This window comes from Dermacentor albipictus, chromosome 5 (genome assembly GCF_038994185.2).
Source record: "Dermacentor albipictus isolate Rhodes 1998 colony chromosome 5, USDA_Dalb.pri_finalv2, whole genome shotgun sequence".
Taxonomy (NCBI): Eukaryota; Metazoa; Arthropoda; class Arachnida; order Ixodida; family Ixodidae; genus Dermacentor; species Dermacentor albipictus.
The window spans coordinates 73,967,206-73,988,802 of record NC_091825.1 but is presented as its reverse complement, the minus strand read 5'-3'; the positions used below and the strand labels follow the sequence as shown (position 1 = coordinate 73,988,802).

The 21,597-nt window shown below is 44.4% G+C and overlaps 1 protein-coding gene across 3 annotated transcripts in view; it reads right to left on the bottom strand.

Annotated features, from left to right (window-relative positions):
* The window catches only part of LOC135899766 (uncharacterized), a 77,525-nt gene extending 56,163 nt beyond the window's left edge, over nucleotides 1-21,362 (bottom strand). For all 3 annotated transcript variants that reach the window (XM_070539646.1, XM_065429093.1, XM_070539647.1), the window contains exons 1-2: nucleotides 21,318-21,362; nucleotides 5,688-5,770 (exon numbers count right to left, since the gene is read on the bottom strand). In XM_070539646.1, coding sequence (XP_070395747.1) covers nucleotides 5,688-5,770; nucleotides 21,318-21,347 — 113 coding nt within the window. In that variant the 5' untranslated portion in view covers nucleotides 21,348-21,362. The remainder of the gene's footprint in view (nucleotides 1-5,687; nucleotides 5,771-21,317) is intronic.
* Nucleotides 21,363-21,597: the final 235 nt, after the last annotated feature.

Genomic DNA, 21,597 nt, shown 5'->3' with positions numbered 1-21,597 from the left:
AATTTTTCATGTATAAGTTCTAAAACAGAGCCTATAGGGATGCCACTTTTCTAATGTATTCTGGAGGCTTTATTCCGTAGGTTTTAGAAAATTATAGCCAACAGTTTCACAGAGATTGCGCTAGGAGTGTCTTGCTAACATCATCACCGGCTCAGCGTGAGCCTAATACTTTCTCCACCGAGTTGAATTGCTTGCTCCAAAATCTTACTTTGCAGGTGCATGAGGCAGCCTCATTATAAACTGCACTTATGTGCACCTATCAATTTCTTTCGGAATTCTTTCTTTAAGAATTTCATCAATCAGCGGTGCGTCAGATAAACCACATGCTTTCGTGCTACGCATTCACATTCTTTCAACATCCTGTCGCTTCGGACGACAAACACGTTATACAACACTATTCTCTATAGTAAACCACACGACACGTCCTACAATGCCAAGACTTTCGTATTTTCTTCATAGTAGGGTTCAAAATTACTGAACTCGTCTCTCAGAGTGACGCTTCTGGCAATCAAGGTTCTCCGAACTCCTCCTGTCTTAGAGCATGCCCGTGGCTTTTATTTTGCTTCTTTCTCATTGGTAATACATGTTTGAGAGAGCACGGAAACACCTTTACTGCAGCCGTATCTAAAAAGCTACATCTGTGACGCTGTCTTCAGTAGAGGCGCGCTTATGCAAAAAAAAAACATTCTTCACATGATTCCTGCTTGGTGCTATCGAAGGATAAATGAAGTTTCTTTGTTGCTAGCATATTCGTGTTGATCAAGTGTACCAACTAGATCATGCACTTGAAAGCACAGAGGAAGCGCTGTTCAGTGTATCAAGAAATACTTAAGGTGTACTATTAGTAGCAGCAAAAATGCTGGAGTGGCAACACTTCAAAGAGCGTATAGGCAAAAAAATAAATAGCCTACTTTGGTTATATAGAATATAACCTCATCCATATATGATTTAAAGGAATCGAAATGCTCTACATAGATTTCCCAGGTTATGCTCCTTTGGTCTCTTGTGTCCTATCTCATGGAACAGATCCGGTTGCAAACTCTGGTTGCATTGGTCATATTCGTCAAGAACTGTTCATCTTTTAATGTATCGCAAAGTACCTAGGTGCACGCTGCATCTCCATGACACTAGCTCGCCCACATTACACAGAGTGCGTTGCAAGGCGTCCAACGTAACTTGTGCTACCATTCAAAAATATGCGACCGCCACGTATCTGGACACAACAGAGGTAATGCTGTTTGCTGTTGCTTCAAACAAGTCAGGCTCTCTTACGTATTTTGCCAAATTGCACAACTAGTTATTATATTTATTCAACTGCTCAAATAATGCTTTGAGAGCAAGTGCCGCTCCCCTTAATGCATCGCGCCACATTTTCTCATATGTTTCGGGCTTTCTTTCGGGCTTGGAAAAAAGTTTTATCCAGTACTTATTGAACAACACAAACATCGATCGCGAATTTTCAAGGATGGGCTAGAATTTTCTGATTCACCCATTTTGCCCTCAACAATTGAGCAGTTCATTGAATCGTAATAACTAAATGTCTCAATAGGTGAAATACAAACTATCGTCTGACTTGCTTCAAGAGACTGCAAACCACCTTACCTTAGTTCTGTCTTGCCTTGCAAATGGTGCTTGCACTATTTTAAATTTTTGCACATGTTACGAGGTACAGAATGTGCACAGTTGCCATGGAGACTTACTGGCTCACTAGCACGGTCCCCTGTAATCCATAGGTGCCCTAACTGCTATCATTATCAAAAAGAATAGCCCTTTTCATTAAAAAAATAATTATAGGTATTTGTCGTCGAGACGACCAGAAATATTTGCCCTCTGAAAACTTGACCAATTTATGCCACGTCCTGTCAGTATAAGCATGTCCTCTTCCCTTATTATATGAAATGCTAGAGCATGTTGATCACTGGTGTTATATCTTTGTCACTGAAGGAATCGCAGCTGATATTGACAGCTGAGCTCATCTATACGTTGCAAGTGCACTTCCCTATGTCTATGGTTGGTTTCTCCCCATTGCTGCAATAACCCAATACAGCGTTGCAATATGCAGAACTGAAAAAACGTATTTAATTGCTGTGCGAGTGTTACACTCCTATCTGTTTGCTATACGACCCAATAGTAAGAATGAAGGCATATCTCTGAATTATTTGCCGAGTTAGAAATATGAAATTAGTCCTCCTTCAATGTTGATTTTGAACGTGTGAGGACTAGGCTTTCGGTGTAGACGCTGCGGACAATATTTTTCGTCGAGCATATCGCCGAGTATTAGCGTTGGTTACTTGGTTGCGTCAAAACATTCACCAAGACAGGCCAGGCACGGAATTGCAAATACTTGATTCGCTAAGCAACCTGAAATGCTCACGAGTCCTACATTTGCCGGCAAGACATCCGTCTACGGCTTTTTTTCTATTGATCATTTCTGTTGCCTCTGAGTGACAGCCTTATAACGTGTTCCCAGGGGTGGGCAGCGCAACCCAGAGGAAAAGCAAAAGGAAGAGCACGATCCACCTCACCCAGCTTGCCGTGTTTATACAGCCTTATAAGTTGTGTCGTATTTCAAATGGTCTTCATTTGCTTGTAATTTGCCATATTCTTTCCTGTTTTCTCTTCGTGAAGCAACACACTTCACTTGTTCGAAGCGTCCCAACTGGCTTGTAATTCGTGAAAGCAAGCGCAACGAGTGCGCACTGCGACATTCTGTCTACAGAGCACGAAATCCCTATCATTGCTTCCAGAAAAGAAATCACTTTTCTCTCACAAACCAGCGAAACTTCTAGGAAGAAGGGAGACGATGCTAGTTGGCAACCCATGATGATGTGCGCAGGGCAAGGGTGGACGAAGCGCAAATAAACTGCTAGACCTCGCAAAGAAAAATTCACAAATGGACTCTAAGCAGCCCTCCAAATGACTAGGGATCTTTCTCACTTGTTTTCGAGACGCTCTTCCTAATGTGGCTCTCTATTACTCGCTTGTTGCTTTATTTTGCTGGTGCGGAAAAAGCCCCAAGGCGTCATTCCTAAGGCCTATTGCGGCTTCTGACCCGGGCTCCTTACCAAGCTCGGGGGAAGACAGCTAGCCAGGAAAGCGCCAATCTTGTTAAAAGCCAGACACACATTGTGGAGCCAACTTTTTCCTCCCTTTGTGTCCACGCGGTGGCCTGCTATTCATCGCGCTCTTCATTCTCCTCTCTGCTATCTTTTTGTCTCATCAATGCGCCTACGATCCCCTCAAGGGAGGCGGAAGATGGAATCCGTTAACTTCCTCGACCACTTTCAGGCTCTTCCGGGAGCAGACTCCCAGAATCCTGTTCTGGCATGCTTGCTCCTTCCTTCTCGCCTCCTCTCCCGCCACCTTTTTTAGGCAGTTCACTTTCTTTACACACTTCCTAGTTCACGGCCACGGCGCCAAATTTCCCCCCACCCCATCATCCGAGCCAATCTAACCAATCAGTTAGATGATGCCCAGTCCTCATGAATGGGAATCTGCCCATTTACTCTAATTCTGAAACACTGGCGCTCGTAATTGAGTGCTCTTCTGTAGCAGTAAGAATCGTAAGAATTTAGTACAGCGTCGTTGGTCCTAAAGGAACGTAGGCGGCAATAGAGATCGCAGGTAAGCAGAACTAAAATACAGCGGTATCTATCTGGTTAATTGCAAGAGTCATTTCAGGACGCTAATAAAGTTTTGTGAATGAATGAATGAATGAATGAATGAATGAATGAATGAATAAGGGATGTAATGACCCAATACTGCACCAGGGAAGCCAATTCCTGTTCTGCTGAAAGAGTGTCCTTTTTGAAGCTTAGTGGGTCTGGACCGGAACTACTATAGCGCCTCTGGCTCTCGGTAATTTCTTTTTTGCCGGATTCAGACGCACCTTTAAGCCTGAATACGTAGTGAACTGGAGGAGGGCTTGAACTTACGACCTTCAAATAGCAAGAGTAGTGTTCTACTTCTGCTGCATGTCGTTACAGGAAGAAATGGAGCTATGCAGGTCATGTAATGCCTAGGGTAGATAGCCGGTGAACCATTACGCATACAGTATGACTACCAAGGGAAAGTAATCTAGGCCGAGGACGCCAAGAAATTGGGTGGGGCGATGAAACAAGAAAATTGTCAAGCACAAGTGGGAATCAGCTAGCACAAGACAAGAGTAATTGTAAATCGCATAGGGTGTCTTTTGTCTTGCAGTGGACATAAAGATAGTGTGACGATGATGATGACAACGCCCTGTCTGGTCTAACGATTTTTTTTTGCTTTTTGTTGGCTCTACAGGTAATTAAAGAAGAACAAGAAGGAAGCTAGAATAAACGAGAAAGACATGACATATTTAGTGATGAAAGAGGCATAGTACGCCTTCTAAGCGATTCATGATGTAACATTTTTGAACCGCAGATTTGCAGTAATATTTGTTACATCCAATAAAGCGTAAGCCAGCTCCTAGAAAAGTGGCGCCTATGTTTTTGACATTTAGTAGAAATTATGCCCTTGCACACCGTAATTTCGCATGAAAGAACGTATAGTCACTAATAAAACTGAAAAAAAGAATGAAACATTTGAGGCATATGAAGTGCCTTTCCTTTATGTAATTAATTATTAATTGGAGTACCCAACCGCCGCTTTGGGGGCAATTAACCTTAGGCGTATATTTGTGAGCTTAGGTGATAACAATATGATGTGTGCGATTCAGAATAGCATGTGGGGTGTAGCTTTATGATGATATATGGGTTGGTTTCTGACTTTCGCTCTTCACGTGCCAAGACAACATTCGTTCATATTCGTGCCCAAAATCAGCAATCAGTGTACGTTTCTACTCCGAAATGCTGAGTAAACCGCCATTTTGATGCCAATACGTAAATTTAGGGCCCAAAATGCTCATTGTTGTATGTGCAGTGGAGATTGTGTGCGGTGCCTGTGGTGCAGTGTCTGTTACATTCTACTGCTAAGCTAAAGCACGTTGTTTCTGTTTCACTTAGTGGGTACTCATTTAGGCGTATTGATATCGGTGTTCCATGACGGCCGCTTATCATGATATTTCGGATTATGACGTCATCCATATAGATGTGAGTACAATACGAAAACTTTAATTTGCTTAAATTCTTTGGAACCTTCAAGAGCAGCAAAAGGTCAGAATTACAGGTCAGAATACCTGCGATGTAACTCTATGATGTCATATGACAAAGACCTATAATGTCATTCCCCCCCCCCCCATGCAGAAGGGGCTGAAGGAATTGGGTTTCTGCTGACAAATACACTCCCAGTCTTTGCATTGCTGCGCGGACTATCGTAACATAAGGAACCAGAATAGGAAGATAGAGTTTCTGTAACACATGCCTATTCTACAGCAGCTTTCATGGTACCTGCAAAGGGCATTGAACTATATCTTAAGATAACTCATAGGACATGGTCTTCAGCAGCTGAGACGATCGGTGCTGAAAAGCTGTCCGCTGTATCTACAACATTGATATGCGACAAGAACGATCATTTGCGACTAAAAGCCTGCAGTACAAACGATAAACAATTAAATTAGGTAAGAAGGAGAAAAAAAAACATGTATTTTGTTTAGGCATGACGACGGGCATATTATTGCGGTGGGTGGAGCAAGGAACAATGTTCAGACCTTTAATATACGACAGCACGGCTCGGCTTGCTGAAACGTCTCAATATTCACATACCATTGCGCTGCAGTGGATTCCCAATTATTGTAGAATACCTGTAAATTCGCAGGCTGACGCAGAGGAGGCGAAGGCAGCGCACACTGCAAAAAATCAAAAAAATTTACTTTTTTCAGTATGAAAACAACGTGTCACACTATATATCTGCGAAAACCTGTATGGTGCGACAATAGTGCGACCCCAACCAACGGCAAAAGCGCCTCCATAGACTTGACGGTGCTGTGCGACTGTGGCTTTCACTTCAGCTGCCTAGAGGCCAGGAGACACTCTTACAACGCCAAGGTGTGGTGCACTCTCACCAATACCTTCATAAGATTCGACGGCTATGCGACCCCGACTGAACCTTTGCCACATTCCCGAGACAACAGATAATATTTTTGCGTCTGCCTCAATAAGTGGCTCAGCCAAGGACACTTAAGTTTACAGCTGACCTTTTGAACGCAACCCCTTTTTTTTCAGGAAGATTGTACGCATGTTGATACCGGTTTACCAGGTCGAACACGCCCTAAAGTCACCACATAACTTTCTTTAGTTGACGGGCCTAGACGCTAATGTCTACACCACGTGCTACCTGAATACTGTGCTTTTCTCTACACAACATTATTCCTGCACGTGGCGCGTGTATATTGTACACGCGCAATGGAGAACGTTTGGTAAAGTAGCTCATTGCGCTATAGCATCGTCGCCTGCCTTCTACCTCTCTCTGTAAGTCACACTTCCCTTGCCCCGGCGAGGAGTAGCAGACTAGAGAGGCTCTCTCCGCGCGAATCTCTCCCCCTTTCTCTTCAATAAACTATCCTTTCTATGATGGTTCTCAAAAAAAAAAAGAAGGAACCACATTCATCCAGCTCTCAGCTGTGCAAGAGTAAGGGGGTGTCCCATTTTTCTTGTTCCTCTGCCATCTTGCAAGAGCCTGCTGCAGAGCTTTATAAAATTTTAAATACTGAACGCTGAAATCTTGCGTTACAGGGTGAGCAAGCGCACGAGTGCACCTGCACATACTAGGTTAATTTTGCTGGAATTATCAAAACTGCTCTTAAAACACCGAAAATTGTGTTGCTGTTTAAACGTGACATGAAATTACGGGCTTGTGTAACTGTAGGGGGTGGCCATGTTTATTGTTTTCTTGAATTTTTATATATATCCTAATGCATATGACATAAATGCAGTCCTTGACCTAGACTAATCAGACAGGCGTACGTTACTTGCATGAGAACTCGACACAGATAATAAATCAGTTAACTTCTGAATTATTTATATTAGGCGCATATTGCAAATTACGAACTGTACCCGGTGAGTTTGTGAGGCGTAACCTTAGGGAATAAATTTTCAGAGTAAGAACAGCCTTGAGATATGCGCCATCAAGCACGTCGTAAAAATGCAAGGTTGTTCAACTTACTTTCTTTATCAAAACGCTCTTGTATGCTTTGAAGGTCAAAAGCAAGTTGAACACTCATGTATTTTGTCCCGCACTTTGGGAGACAGTGTGTTGAAGCTGGTTTCATTCTGGAAATTCTTTTCAAGTGAATACGTCTTGCAAACTCACCGGCTACAATATTTGCCGTAATGTAATTCATTAAAAATCGAATTAGTGATACTCTTTATTAGCTGAACACGTGTTTTAATCTCACGTGCTTGTAATTTCAGCCTCATCAAATAATACTGCTCAAGCGCAAGAATTAAGCTATGTGCCACAAACTACTTTGAAAATTCCTGAAAACGTGAAAACGATCAGCCTGTATATGAAGGCACTGTTCGGGATTAATCAATACTGCGACGTGTAATTACGTGCCTGCCCGCCTCAAGACATATCGCACGTCGGCTGTTCCCTTCGGCCGAGTGAGCAGCGGAAGCTGGGCACCGAATATTTGCTATTCCCTCTAATGCCAGTTGGCATTCGGGTGGTGAAAGAAACCTTGTGGTTATTGCTTAACGGAATGGGAAGGACCCTCTTCATGTAAAAAAAAAAAGCCACGTAGGCTCCTGTTATCACGAAGTAAATCAGCGACGATCTTAGTAGGTAGAAAAAAGTCACAGGCCCGCGTGCCACAGGCAGCACAGTCACAGCGTAAGCTGGAGGAGCGGCTCCATAGGCGCTCGATTTCTGGCACCACGCACTGCAGGGTCTTCGCGGCGAAGTCTTTTCGCTCCGTTTTCACGAGAACGATCTGAACAGTCCGCCCGGCGTCGACGATGAGCTGCGGCTTGTCCGGCTCTCTGCACAACGGTTTGCTCAACCTTACGTTGCCTAGTTGTAGCCGCGCGCGTAGCTAGTAACTCTACGATTCGCTTCTTCAGCAGCGGTTCGTGCCTTGCGAGGAGGCGCCATAATGTGTACCTAAGAGCAAACGCAGGTATCCAGACCATGTGGTGCACATGCCATATCCCTTGGTCCGTGACATGGCACATTGCTGTTCTTTATAATGATGATCATGATGGTTTTGCGGCATTGCTTCGAATCAGGGTGGTGACACGTAGTCTCCTAGCCTGCTTCAGTTATCCAGGTCAACCTACATGCCGCATGCAATTGCTTGTGCAACTACCAGATGTAGGAACACCTGGTGGCCTATAACGGAGCTGCAATGAAATGTTTGTACGTATCGCTCTACGCGGTGCGCATGTCATATCGGGGGTGAAATGGCACGATACGATGCTAACGATGATAATGATGATTTAATGGCATTCCCTTTGAAATGGGATGGCGACGAAGTCAGATAGCCTGCTTGAATTATTCAGATATGCCATACCTGTTTTATTGCAATTATATGGACATTCCAAGCACATATTCTCTCTCGCCACGAGCATCGGCTTCGCCGTGATAGAGAGAGAGATAAGATAATGCAGAGAAAGGCAGGGAGGTTAACCAGAGATAGTTCCGGTTGGCTACCCTACGCAGGGGGAAGGGTTAAGGGGTTTAAAAGGAGAAACAGAGTGGAAGGGGGAGATAGAAAGAAAGAGAGACAAGCACCAACAAAGCGCGTGCACCACAGAGCTGTAAGGGGCGGCATTCTTAGAGTCTGTCGTGAAGCCCCGTAGACCGCAGGAACCTTAATAGCGCGAGTAAGGCCTACAATGCGGATCTTCTTTCGGAGCATTGGCCTAAAGCTTTGAGTTCTGATAGTATACGATTGTCCAACTGGTGCACTACTCTGCACATCACTTGTCTTTGAGCACTATATCGCGGGCAGACAAAAATAACATGTGCAAGAGTCTCGTCGATGTTGCATGCGTCGCACGTGGGGATGTTGGCCATTCCAATGTGAAAAGCGTATGAGTTCGTAAAGGCAACGCCTAGCCACAGACGCTAGAGCATGTCTGTGGGAGGTGCATCCATATGTCCAGACACAACGAATGCAACCGACACATGGTGTAGACATTTGAGTCGCAGTGTCAAAGTACAATCACGGGGCATAAATCGCAGCCCAGCCGCAGCGTCTGTTCGCGAAAGCGGAATGAAGACTCGTTGACCGATTTCATGTGCAGATCGGGCGGCTTCGTCGGCGCGGTCATTCCCGCTCATGAACGGGAACTGGAAGGTACTGGAATCCACTGAATGATTACGTTGTGTCCCGTCTCATGGCTTGATGATCTTGCGTATACATTTCAATAAAGAGAAAGTGAAATATCCACCCAAACATAGCGAAGCGCTACAAGGGAAACCCATATGGGTTCCTCGAAAGAAATCTTAGTAGTTGAAGGAAAATTCGTCCTGGTCCGGGACTCGAACACAGGACCACCGCCTTACCGAGGCAGCTGCTCTATAGCATCTGAGCTAACCAGGCGGCTAGAAGATGGCAGGTGAAGTATAATTTATCAACAACTCACAAGCAAAGGCAAGAGTTTGACGTAATAGTTCTTTAGAAACCTGCAAGGTGCAGAGAGGTAATTAAGAGAGAGCGAGAATCCACTTAAACGTAGCTACGTGCTACAAAGGAAGCACATACGGGTTCCTCGAAAGAAAAGCTTCACCGTTGAAGGAAAATTCGTCCTGGTCCAGGACTCGACAAACTTCGAGGAACCTCGAGAAACCATATGGGTTTCATTTGAAGCAAGGATTTTCGAAATTTGAAGAAAGCAAGGATATTCGAAATTGTAACGTGCGAAAGACTGAGGAAGCAGTAAAAAATAAGCGCAGCATTAAAGCAGTGAGAAAAAAGCTTGGAACAGGACAGGGCAAGCTGTATTCACGGCAAGATAGGTAACCAAGGTAATGTCATCAGCAAATTCTATGATTTATTTAAAAGCAGCCGAATTATATAGTGAGCTCCACAGTACCCAGAGCAGCCATGCTATCTTCATTCGAAGTAGTGATGAACAGGATAAAGAGGCTGCCTCTATAATTAGCGATGAAGTGATGAGGGCTTTGCAAGACATGACATGGGAAAAGCGGCCGAAGAAGACTGAATAACAGTCACTGTAATCAAACGTGGAGGAGATCTCGTGTTTTAAAAACTTGCAGCCATCTACACGAATATGGCTCACGACTTGTACCATAGTTGCAATGACTCGCGACTGTACCAGAGAGCTGGGCGAACACAACTTAATACTAACCCATAAGAATGGCGTAGTTATAGAACTGAAGAATTATATGCGCATTTGCTTGCTTTCAGTATTCGATAAAATATTCTCCAACGTAATTTCCAGTAGAATAAGGAAAACACTTTACTTAAATCAACAAAGGGAATAGGCTGGCTTCAGGAAGGGCTACAATGGATCACATTCATGCCATCAATCAGGCAAACAAGAAATCTGCGGTGTACAATCAGCCTCTTTATATGGCTTTCATATATTATGAAATGACATTTTATTCATCTGCCCCCCCCCCCCTCCAAAAAAAAAACTGCCAGAGTTGCGAAGGTTGTGGGATCGTTCTCCACCAGCGTAAAGTTGTTTTTTCATCCACTTTCACTGCCCCTCACCCGCCGTGATTGCCCAGTGGCTATGGCGGTGGGCTGCTGAGCACGTGGTCGCGGGATCGAATCCCGGCCACGGCGGCCGCATTTCGATGGGGGCGAAATGCGAAAACACCCGTGTACTTATATTTAGGTGCACGTTAAAAAACCCCCAGGTGGTCCAAATTTCCGGAGTCCCCCACTACGGCATGCCTTATAATAAGAAAGTGGTTTTGGCACGTAAAACCCCATAATTTATTTTCATTTCCCCTAAATTATCATTTATTTATTTCATTCATTAAGCAAAAGTAATTTTATCATTTTGGTCCGGTTGTCAGTGTTTGTTGGCTTCTTATGATATGAATAATAAAAATTGGGCCCCTAGGTTAACCCCTCTCTTCTCGTCTATAAAAAGAGGGATCGCGCAAAAAGTCACGATCTCTTCAGTGCTAATCACTGCTTTCTTATAAGTACCCAAGCTACTAAACTGGAAAGGCTTAGACGTGACCATAAATGGCAAATGTCTTAGCAACATTCTGTTTGAAGATGACATGGTTCTCTTCGGCAACACTGGGGTCAAATTACAACAAATGCGTGATGATATTAACCGAGAAAATGTAAGAGTGTGGTTCAACGCAATGATAATGTTCAATAGCCTGGCAAGAGAAGAACTCAGGATTGCCAGTAAACCTGTGGAGTGTACAGCTGTATGTTTAGCCAGGTCAATTCATCGCAGAAGATTCTGACCAAGAGAATGAAATTTACAGAGGAATAAAACTGGTATTAGAATTTTTTTACTGGGGGCCTAAATGGCGTGTGTACTAACCTTGCATTGCACAGGCGTAAACATATGGTCCAGAAACATGGAGGTTAACGAAGAAGCTCTAAGGCAAGTTAAGGACCGCACAAAGAGCGATGAAAGGAAAATTGTTAGGCGCAACGTTAATACACAGCAGAGAGCAGTGTAAATACGAGAGCAAACAACGGGAACGCAGCTGTTCTGGTTGGCATTAAAAGAAAAAAACAATGGCGCTGGACAGGCCATGTAATGCCTAGGGTAGATGACTGCTGTACAACTAGAGTTGCAGAATTCGTGTCAAGGGAAGCGCAGTCGAGGACGCCAGTTGGAACCAGCTACGCGCACGACAGAGGAATTTGGGAACGCAAGAAGAGGCTATCGTCCTGCAGCGAAGATAAAAATAGGTTGATTATGATGATCACAATGATGATGGTATTGGTGAACTCGCTCGCCGCATGCCTTATTAATGACTTTATCGGCGGCTTGCCGACAGGGCACACTCCCATGGCGCGATCTCGTAGTGGGTCGCCGCCGAGGAGCAGTCTCGTGGGGTCCGTCACTTGCTTCCTCACCCTTTCGCCATGCCCTCCTCCTCCGCTTCCTTCCTCATGTTTCCGCTCTACCCTCCTTATCCGCTTTCCTCGCGCTCTCTTCCAGCTCGCCATATTTTATCCTCCGCTGCGTTCCGAGCACGCTGTCTTTTTGTATCTTTCGGTAGTGGAGCACGTCTCGTTCAGCACTCTGTTTTTGTCTTCACCTTTTCGCGATAGTTTCCTCCTCTGCATTCCCCCTCATGCTTCCACTGTACCCGTCTCCTCAGCTTTCCTCGCACTCTATTCGTTACTGCCTCTTTGATCCTTCACTGCGCCCCGCATTGACTCTCTTTTTATCCTTCGTTGGGCTCGTCCGTTCTGCTGGTTACGCCGAGGCCCACGCTAAACATAGGAACGGCGCCTAAGAGCTGATCTCTAAAATGGAAATGATGTACACATGTCCTTAAACTGTGGAAACGAGTAAACGTCACCAATTATAACAAGAGACTTTGGGAGATCATCCAATGCTGAATGCGGAATACCGCCACTGCATGCACGTTGTGCTGCGCGAAATGAAGAGATGGGGCGGAGCTTAATACGTTCACGTAGGACGGTCCCTTGGGTTCAGTTAGGCAAAAGAAAGGGAAGAGCTGTTGCTTATGGACGCTGGTTTATTCACAGAGAGGTACTGTCTATGTCGACAATGATGCTTGTCTCTTGGCCTGCATGGCGAAGAATCATTTTATCTTATTGATTCCTCTTATCTCTTCTTATAATGAACCATTTAAAACATTCTTTTCTAAAACGCTCCTTAGACGGCGCATTGCACGGCCTAATGTATAACAAAAGTTTCTAATGGGGTTTGGTGCAGAGCCCCTTAAGTTGAACTTTACCCATATGTGACTCGAACCACACGCAAATTTAAACTGCATAAGTGAATATCACGCAAAACTAAATGCGAAGCCCTTGTTTATGTTGTTAAACTATAAGGCAGAACTGAGCAAGACTGCACATCGTGGAAGTGTAATACCACGGTATCGACCGCGCACTGAGAGAAAGCCGATGACTCCCCATACAAATGAACAAAAAAGAAATGAGCGCGAGATCAATTACTCGGCTTTTTCTAATGGGCGCTTGAGGATCATGCTCAGTTTGTGGGAGGATTAGGAAGTTGAAAGCTCCCTTAATCAGTCCGCAAAGAGTTCGGCTTTTCCCCGAGTGGGTGCCATTGGAGACATTGAAATACCAGAGCTTACGGCATAATGCACCACACATGCCGACAGGAGAAGGCACATCGACAGAGCGCAAATGCGAGAACGGAAAGCGATGGTTCGATATATGCAAGATACCTTCACGAAAAACAAATCTGCATTTTTGCCGCACTGCGTTCGACTTTGTAAACTTTCCTTTTGGCAAAAGAGATGGACAATCATGCATTAAGTTGCGCGTGCAAAACAAAACAAAACAAAAAAAACTACGTACCCTTTTTTCGGCAGAAGTCAAGGAAAGGTACAGATAGCACCAGCTTGTTCTTTTACCGTTATTCTAATTCTTAAGTGAAATAAAAAGACCACAGACCTAAGCACCACCTCGCAGCTTACGCGTCAAGCTCTCGTCGCAACACATGACGGCCTGCGATAGAGTAACACGGGAAACGCTGCGCCCCGGAACCTAAGATCTGTCTACAGAACGCACTTGTCTATACTAATTTAAAAGCAATCAAGAACAGCGCAAGTTGGTATTGGGGACACAGCGCAGCATTTTGGCTTAGAACGAAGCGCATATCTATCCCCTGACTCTTGCCCTGCCATGGTTGACGCTCAGACAGCATGTCGCAAACTTAGCTTTATTTACACGCAGTGACTAAGGGTTGCGCTTGGTAGAGCAATTGCTCGAGTTAGTAACCTAGGAATGGCGCACGACGCCCCTATCTGCTGGCTAATAAACCAGCAATAAGCAGTGCTAGCACTAAATGGACCTCTTTATAGAAGGGCTTGACAGGTGTTATTCCGCTGCTTTGGGTCCTGAGTGCTGGCCACTTCACCGACCAATCATGCACAATGCAGCACGTTACCCCAGAGAGGCTAACCTGGATACCGTGAGCACCTGTGGCGATGAGGAAGTAGCTCAATGAAAGTATGGAGTTGTGTTAGTGGGTGGGGTTTTATTTCAAGCGCAATAGGGGTCGTATAGGGCTATTATCTTCATAAGAACAATTAGCGCCCTGTAGAAATATTTAGGCGTGTTCTATGGGTGTCCACTGTCCAACAACAGGCGGTTTTGTTTTAGAGCGACTGGCGTGACTGTGGCAGGTCACGCCAGCCAGCTGAAGCTGACACAACGTACCTAGCGGAAAATGTGTAGAAGTGAGAGATGAAGATGTACCTCTAGTACATTATTAGGTTGCTGCGTCATCCAGGATATACCTGCAATCTCGGGGAATTCAAAAGAACCTTCAGGGTGGTTTCCACAATTTGTGACAATTAACACAGAGGTCGACATAAGATCAGTGCCAAATTTCTCAATATCGGACGACAAGAATACTAGTAAACCACTTCTCTACAGCTGCACATGCAGCGGATGTTAAAACCACGATGAATGTGTTGAGTAATCGCTTCCGCATGAATTTTAGACAGGGTCTTTCGAGGCTAAAGCTAAAGTGTTTGTGCCTGTCCCCCGACTTGCTCGTACTGGCTGCTACATACTGCGGCCTTGCCTGGTAGACAACATTATGGGCCACTGCATGCGTGCGACAGGGTTAATTCCCATTTATAATCGAAAGCCCAGAATGGGTGCGAAGGGTGTGTCGTAAGCGGTATAAAATTGTTAAATGTACAGAGGTATTGTTCGTCCTTGTCGGTTCATTGAACTCTCATCAAAAAATCGCCTTTGAGAGGCGTCATATATCAGGTCTTCGCGCTCATGACGCAGACGACCAATAGCTGAAGGCTTCCTAGTTATGATTTCTGAAAAAGCAGGAGGTAAACTAGTTATGGAGACCCCGCGATGGAATTTGAAATTATTAAAACTAGCTTAAGTGCCTCAGATAGCGTGACGAATGCTTCGACAAGTGGATAGACCTGTCTACAACTTGCCAAAACATTGGCCAGCCGATACAGGAATCTCCATCATCATATTGCCACCTGGTGTTTTGAGCCAGCGTTGCGTGCCCAGCAAAAACGGCGAAAAAGACGACGAAGTCAAAGATCACGCGCCAGCTGGAGAACCGTCCTTTTTGTGTCCCACATTTTCGTGTCTGGCTGCTGATACTACTGCTTACTCTTGCCTTAGCATGTGACAAACTGGTGGAGGTACGGGGTAATCTAATCTCTGCACCAAACCCCTCCGAACAGTAAGAGCTCCAGCCCCGTACCGGAGGTTACTCCTGTGCACCGCGCCAGCAGAAGGATCCGTGGACAAGCCCCTGAGTTTGGACTCCTCCCAGAGAAAATGGCAACTCCGATCACTCCAACCGGTATGAAAGGCACAACGCCGATTCATTGTATGCTACTCAATCCGCGAACGCCGAATCCCTTCCACGGCGCCATACATGAGGACGTTGAAGACTGGCTGGTGCACTGTGTACGTGTTGTCGCGTTCAACAATTGGGATGACACAGACAAACTCAAAAACGTATATTTTTGCCTTAACGATGGTGCACGTGTTTGGTATGAGAACCGTGCAGATGCCCTAACTTCATGGGCGGAATTTAAACGCCGGATTCTTGAGACGTATGTGAGCCGTGATCGCCGAGAGCGAGCTGAGCGTGATTTCAAGTCCAGTATACAAATGCCAAATGAGGGTGTCACAATGTACGTCGAGGACATGACGCGTCTCTTTCGACGAGCCGACCCCAGCATGTCGGAAGAAAAGAAGATGCGGTACCTGATGCGAAGAGTGAAACAGCAGCTGTTCGGTGGTCTCGTGCGCAGTCATCTCAAGACTGTGTCAGAATTTCTTTCCGAGGCCATCACCATGGAACAGACCCTTCGGCAGAGGACACCATCATACGAACGCCAAGTGAACACTGCCTCACCTACGCACATCTTCGGTGTTCTCGGGGGCCACGTCGATTTCTTTCGAGAGCTCATTCGTTTCGTAATCCGCGAAGAACTCCACAAACTGTCGGTACCCTAATAGCCGACGCTCAGCTCCTTGTCCAGCGTTCTCCTTGACGAAGTCCAGCATGCGCTAAGCGAACCACCCTTCAACACAGAAGCTCGACCGCTAAGAAATGACAGTACCCGTATGTCATATTCGCAAGCTTTGAGGCAACCTGCCCCACCTCCCTCCTCACTTCGCATCGCGTGCCCTGCCATGCTAGAGCCCGTCCAAGCGGCCTGGTATTACCAGGAATACGTGCAGGCCCCAAAGAAATCTGACGTGTGGCGGGCACCTGATCGCCGTCCCCTCTGGATTCAGTGTGGCGAAGCTGAGCATGTCTACCGACAATACTCCTATCGAGAGCTCGGACTACGCGGATTCTCAGTGAACTCGCCGCGACGTAGGTTCGGCCAGCGTCCTCCTGAAATTCAAGAATACGTTGCCTAGCAGCGCGAATCTCCAACAGCTCGACACCAGTCGCGCTCCCCTTTGCTGCGGCCGTTTTCTCCGTATTCGGGCGTAATGCAGGGCCGGTGGCCCAGCCCACGCCGGGAAAACTAACCACAGCGACCTTTGGGGGCGATGCCGCTCAGTCTGGACTTGCTCAAGGAACCCTACTGACGCGTACGTGGACCGATGATACATTGACGACGACAGTACCTGCTGATTACGGAAGAATTTCTTTGGACATTCCTGTATTGCTCGACGGTCGCGAATTGACTGCTTTAGTGGACACTGGAGCAGTTCATTCTATAATCAGCGAAAAACTGGCCACCCTTCTGAAGAAAGTGGCCACGCCTTGAAATCACACGCCAGTTCATACAGCTGGCGGGCACATCGTCGCACCACTCGACATGTGCACGGCACGAATACAGATTCACGGCTCTACGTTTAGTGCCAGTTTGAGCATTCTCCCCTCAGTGTTCTTGATACCTAATCATTGGCCTGGACTTTCTCAGGGAGCACGGAGCTATCATCAACATTCGACAACGTCTCGTCACTTTCTCGACAAAGAGCGCCACAGCGACGACCAACACCATCCACCCTCGAGCATCTCTTCGTGTCATCGATGACGCTGTGACGTTACCACCACGTGCAGGTGTCGTGGTTCAAATGGCATGTGACAGGCTCGTACATTTTTTATTATTTATTTATTTATTTATTCCTACTGTCGATCCCATCAGGGATCATAACAGGAAGGGCATACATAGTTATCTTGCAGTGTAACAATAATAATTAGCGCAATAATAAGGTTAGACATATTAAACATGCAGTTAGCAGAGGCAGATAATGTAGTAGGCATAAAAGTAACGTTATACACTGTAATAATGTTCATAAAAAAAGCAACAGGTAATCAAATCCAGAAAATATACAAAGGTGAACAAAAGGGTATGCATAAATTACACAATACACAGCATTACATTTAGGAGTAACAAGGGGTAATGAGGTAGTCTGTCAAACATCAATCGTGGTAAGCAATAATTACAAGAAAGAAGTAAACAATTTGCATAAATCAACAATAGTACTCAGTAATGGCAAGTAATACAAGTTATAAAAGTGAGGTATACACAAGAGGTAGTAATCCATAAGATACGGTTAAGGTGTTGTTAAAGAAATTGTGATTATGTACACAATCTAATGAAATAAAATGGCACAAAAATAGATGGTGACACAAGTGCATCATAATTGTGAAGCACGCAATTCATTTTCGGCTAATGTCAAAAAGTAGTTAACGATGGGCTGTCTGTAATATTAGGGTCCAGCTTGTTCCATTCACGTGTCATTAAAGGGAAAAACGAATGCTTATGGCTTTCCGTATGAAATGGGTGTTCGTTTAATGATAGTGAATGTTTATGTCGGGTGAGTCGTGTTTGTGCTAAAGATATGTATTTGGAACTGTCTATTTTCAATTCATTATTAATAAGTTGATACATAAATTTTAATCGTGCAAGCTTGGCTCGTTTTTGTAAGGTCAGTATACCGGCCTGTTTTAGCAATTCTGTGGGTGAGTTTGTTAACCTATGTTTGTTGTAAATATATCTGACTGCCTTCCTTTGAATTACTTCTAGTTTGTTAATGAGTTCTTTGGTGAAAGGAAACCAAACAACGTTAGCATACTCTAATACAGATCTGACATATGTGTTATATGCTAGTAGTTTTGTGTATGGGGGTGCTAGTCTAAGACGTCTTTTCAGGAAGAACAATTTTTTTTGTGCGGTCCAAGTAACGTTGTTAACATGGCGCTCCCATCTGAAATCGTGTGTTAATGTTAAGCCAAGGTACTTGTACTCTTTCACTTTGTTAAGTGTGGCGTCATTTATAGCGTAATTAAAATCTGATGTGAGCTTTTTCCTAGTAATTGATAAAATAGCTGATTTTTTTATATTTAAAGTCATTTGCCATTCGATACACCATTTGTACACAAGTGATAAAGCGTCGTTCAAGGCCACATGGTCATTATGAGAATTGATTACCTGACACAGAACACAATCGTCAGCAAAAAGTCTAGCATTGACTGGAAATTAGAAGGCAGATCATTAATGTAAATGACAAATAAAACTGGAGCCAGAACACTTCCTTGTGGAACTCCGGATCTTACGCTAGATTTCATGGAATATTGCTGGTTAAGTTCTACAAATTGAGTGCGGTTAGTAAGGTAGTCTTTGATCCAGTTAGAATAGGGCCCTTTCCCAAGGTAACTTCGAGTTTATAAATTAATTTCTTATTTGTTACGCGATCGAAAGCTTTTGAAAAATCTAGAAAGATTAGATCGATTTGTTTCTGTTGGTCAATACTTAACGACACATCGTGGACAAGCTCAATTAGTTGTGTGACTGTGGAAACTCCTGTACGAAAACCATGCTGGCAATCCGTTAGTATTTCTTCCTGTTCAAGGTGTTTGGTTATGTGCTTTAGGATAATGTGCTCTAGTAGTTTACAAACAGTGCATGTTAGTGAGATTGGTCTGTAGTTAGCGGGTTCTGTTTTACTTCCCGATTTATGAATTGGTTTCACTTTAGCTGTTTTCCAATCCTTAGGGAGCGTACCTGAGGAGATTGATTTGTTAAAAATTATTAATAAGTACTTGGCCATCCACTCAGCGTATCTGCGAAGGAATGCATTTCGAATATTATCAGGTCCTGGTGATTTCTTTGGGTCTAAGTTAAGCAGTAGGTTAAGTATGCCTGCTTCAGTTAATGTGAGTGGCTCTAGTAGCTTATTTCTAGAGAAGCCTGCTTGTTGTAGTGTGCCGTTGTCCTCAGTGAAAACGGAGCAGAAGTAGTCATTAAGCAAGTTAGCAGAGTTCCTGTTATCTTCATTTGAGGCTTCGTTGTCGTTACGATTCTTTTGGTTAATGTAGCTCCAGAACTTTGTGGGAGCAGTTTTCAAAAAGTTTGTGAGTGTATTAGTAAAGTAGAACTGTTTGGCTGTCTTAATTTTTGATTTCAAAAGTTGGATAGCTGCGCAGAAATTTTCATGCGTAAATTTTAATGGGTTAGTTTTCAGCAATTTTCGCATTCGGTTTACTTTTCGTTTCGCGTGTATAACGTCACGCGTTATCCATGGATTACGTCTAGTAAGTTTCTTTTTTCTAGTTGGTATGTAATTGGTTATACAATGAGATATAATGGCGGAAAATGCGAGCCACAATGTATCGATGTCTGTAGTGCTGTTATGGGAAAGTTGTAAAAACGTGTCGTATTCATTTATCAGGTAATCAAGTATACTAGTGTCGTTAGCTTTACTATAGTCTGGGTAAGCAATGATTTGCTGAGGGGTAACGCTGTCGTGAAGGGGTATAGTGCAATGGGTAATTTTGTGATCCGAAATACCATCTAGTAAGCTTAGTCTTGTTTCATCATTTATGAAGTGATTGCTGAGGAATATTAGATCTAGTATGGAACAGCTGGATCCCTGTACACGTGTAGGTTCAGTTACAATTTGTGTAAGGTTGAACGATAACATAAAGTCAAGTAACGCATCCGCACAGGGTGAATGATGCTGCATTGTTTGCCAATTCACTTCAGGAACGTTAAAATCACCCGCGATTATTATTCTGGACCCTGATGCATATTGCTCGGTATATTCATGCAATCGGCGCACATTGTCGAGGCCGGAAGAAGGACTGCGATAGACGCAGCCTACGACAACAGTATAAGATGCGAAGCGCAGTTTACAAAAGATGGCCTCAACGCCCTCAACATCCGGTAACATTAAAAACGGAGTTTCTTTCTTTACTAGAATGGCCACGCCACCGCCTCGTGTTGTCCTGTCTTTCCGGATGATAGCGTAGTTGGCAGGGGCTATCTCAACATTTAATATCAGCTGTTAGCCAGGCTTCTGTTAGTGTTAGAAAGTCAGGTTCATATGCAAGAATCAAGGCTTCAAGCGAATCCGTTTTTTTTAATATGCTACGGGCATTTATGTTCAAGAAAGATAAGCCGGATATCAAGTTCAGCGTGAACGTAGGCTTCGAGGGCCGTGTTGTTGGTTTTTTTGGATCAGGATTAACGGAACCTGCTTTCAAAAGAGCTATATTATTATTTTCTTCGTCCCAGTAGAAAATTTCGCCATTGATTCGTAGTTTGTCATAAATTAGATTTTATCTCCCGATTCTTTCCTTGGTTTGGCAGAATTCCATAACTTCCTTCTTAAGTCTCTTACGCGAGGCGAAAAATCTTCGGAAATAGAAAAACTTGACCCCTTTAGCTTGAAATAGTTTCTCAAGATTTTAGTTTTGTCTCTAAAGTCGAGAAGTTTAAACATTATTGGTCTTGTTTTAGTGGTATCTGGCCTGCCTAATCTATGAATGCGTTCGATACTTACAGGTTCGAGTTTCAGGACATTTTTGACAATTTTTTTCATTTACTGTAAGTTGTAATGTGTCTTCATTTTCCTTTTCCTCTTCTGGCACACCATACACAATTAGATTGGATCGTATGAAGCGGTTTTCAAGGTCATCTAGTCTTAGTTCCAGCGTTGAAACGACTTTCTCTAGTTTAGTTACCTTCTCCGTGCAAGACGAAATCTTTTTGTCTAGGGTTGTAAGTTGCTCTAGTTTCTTCTCTATTGCGGTTAAACGCTGTTCCTTAATTTCTTTTAAATCCTTCATGATTTGTTGTAGTTGCCGCGAAATATCGGGTGTATCAGGACCCGGGTTTGTTTCAATATCTCCAGCTAGTAGCAATAATTTGACGAGATCCACTATGTCAAAGATTACTTCACACAGCAGCCCAGGGCACGGCAGCACAACTAAACAGAGCTCGTTCGAGTGCATGCAATCTTTAAAGTGCTTTCTTACCTGCACGATGAATACAAAAGGGTTATCCATGTGCCCCTGCGGCCAGCTGCCTTGCCCTATGGCCCGCGGAAACGTGTCGCCCCTTCTTATAGCACGAAGCGATCGATGCGCCACCAACGTCGAGTTGAACCCTGCACTGGCGCTCGGAATGGTCGAAGAAGTATGTTGATAGTGCGGGTTGTTGCCATGCAGTGCCAGCGGGACTGGCTCGGTGGTGTAGCGGTCCGGAAGCGGATGCGCAGCCTGCATGTTGTCCATCTGGAGGCTTGGTGTTTCATTT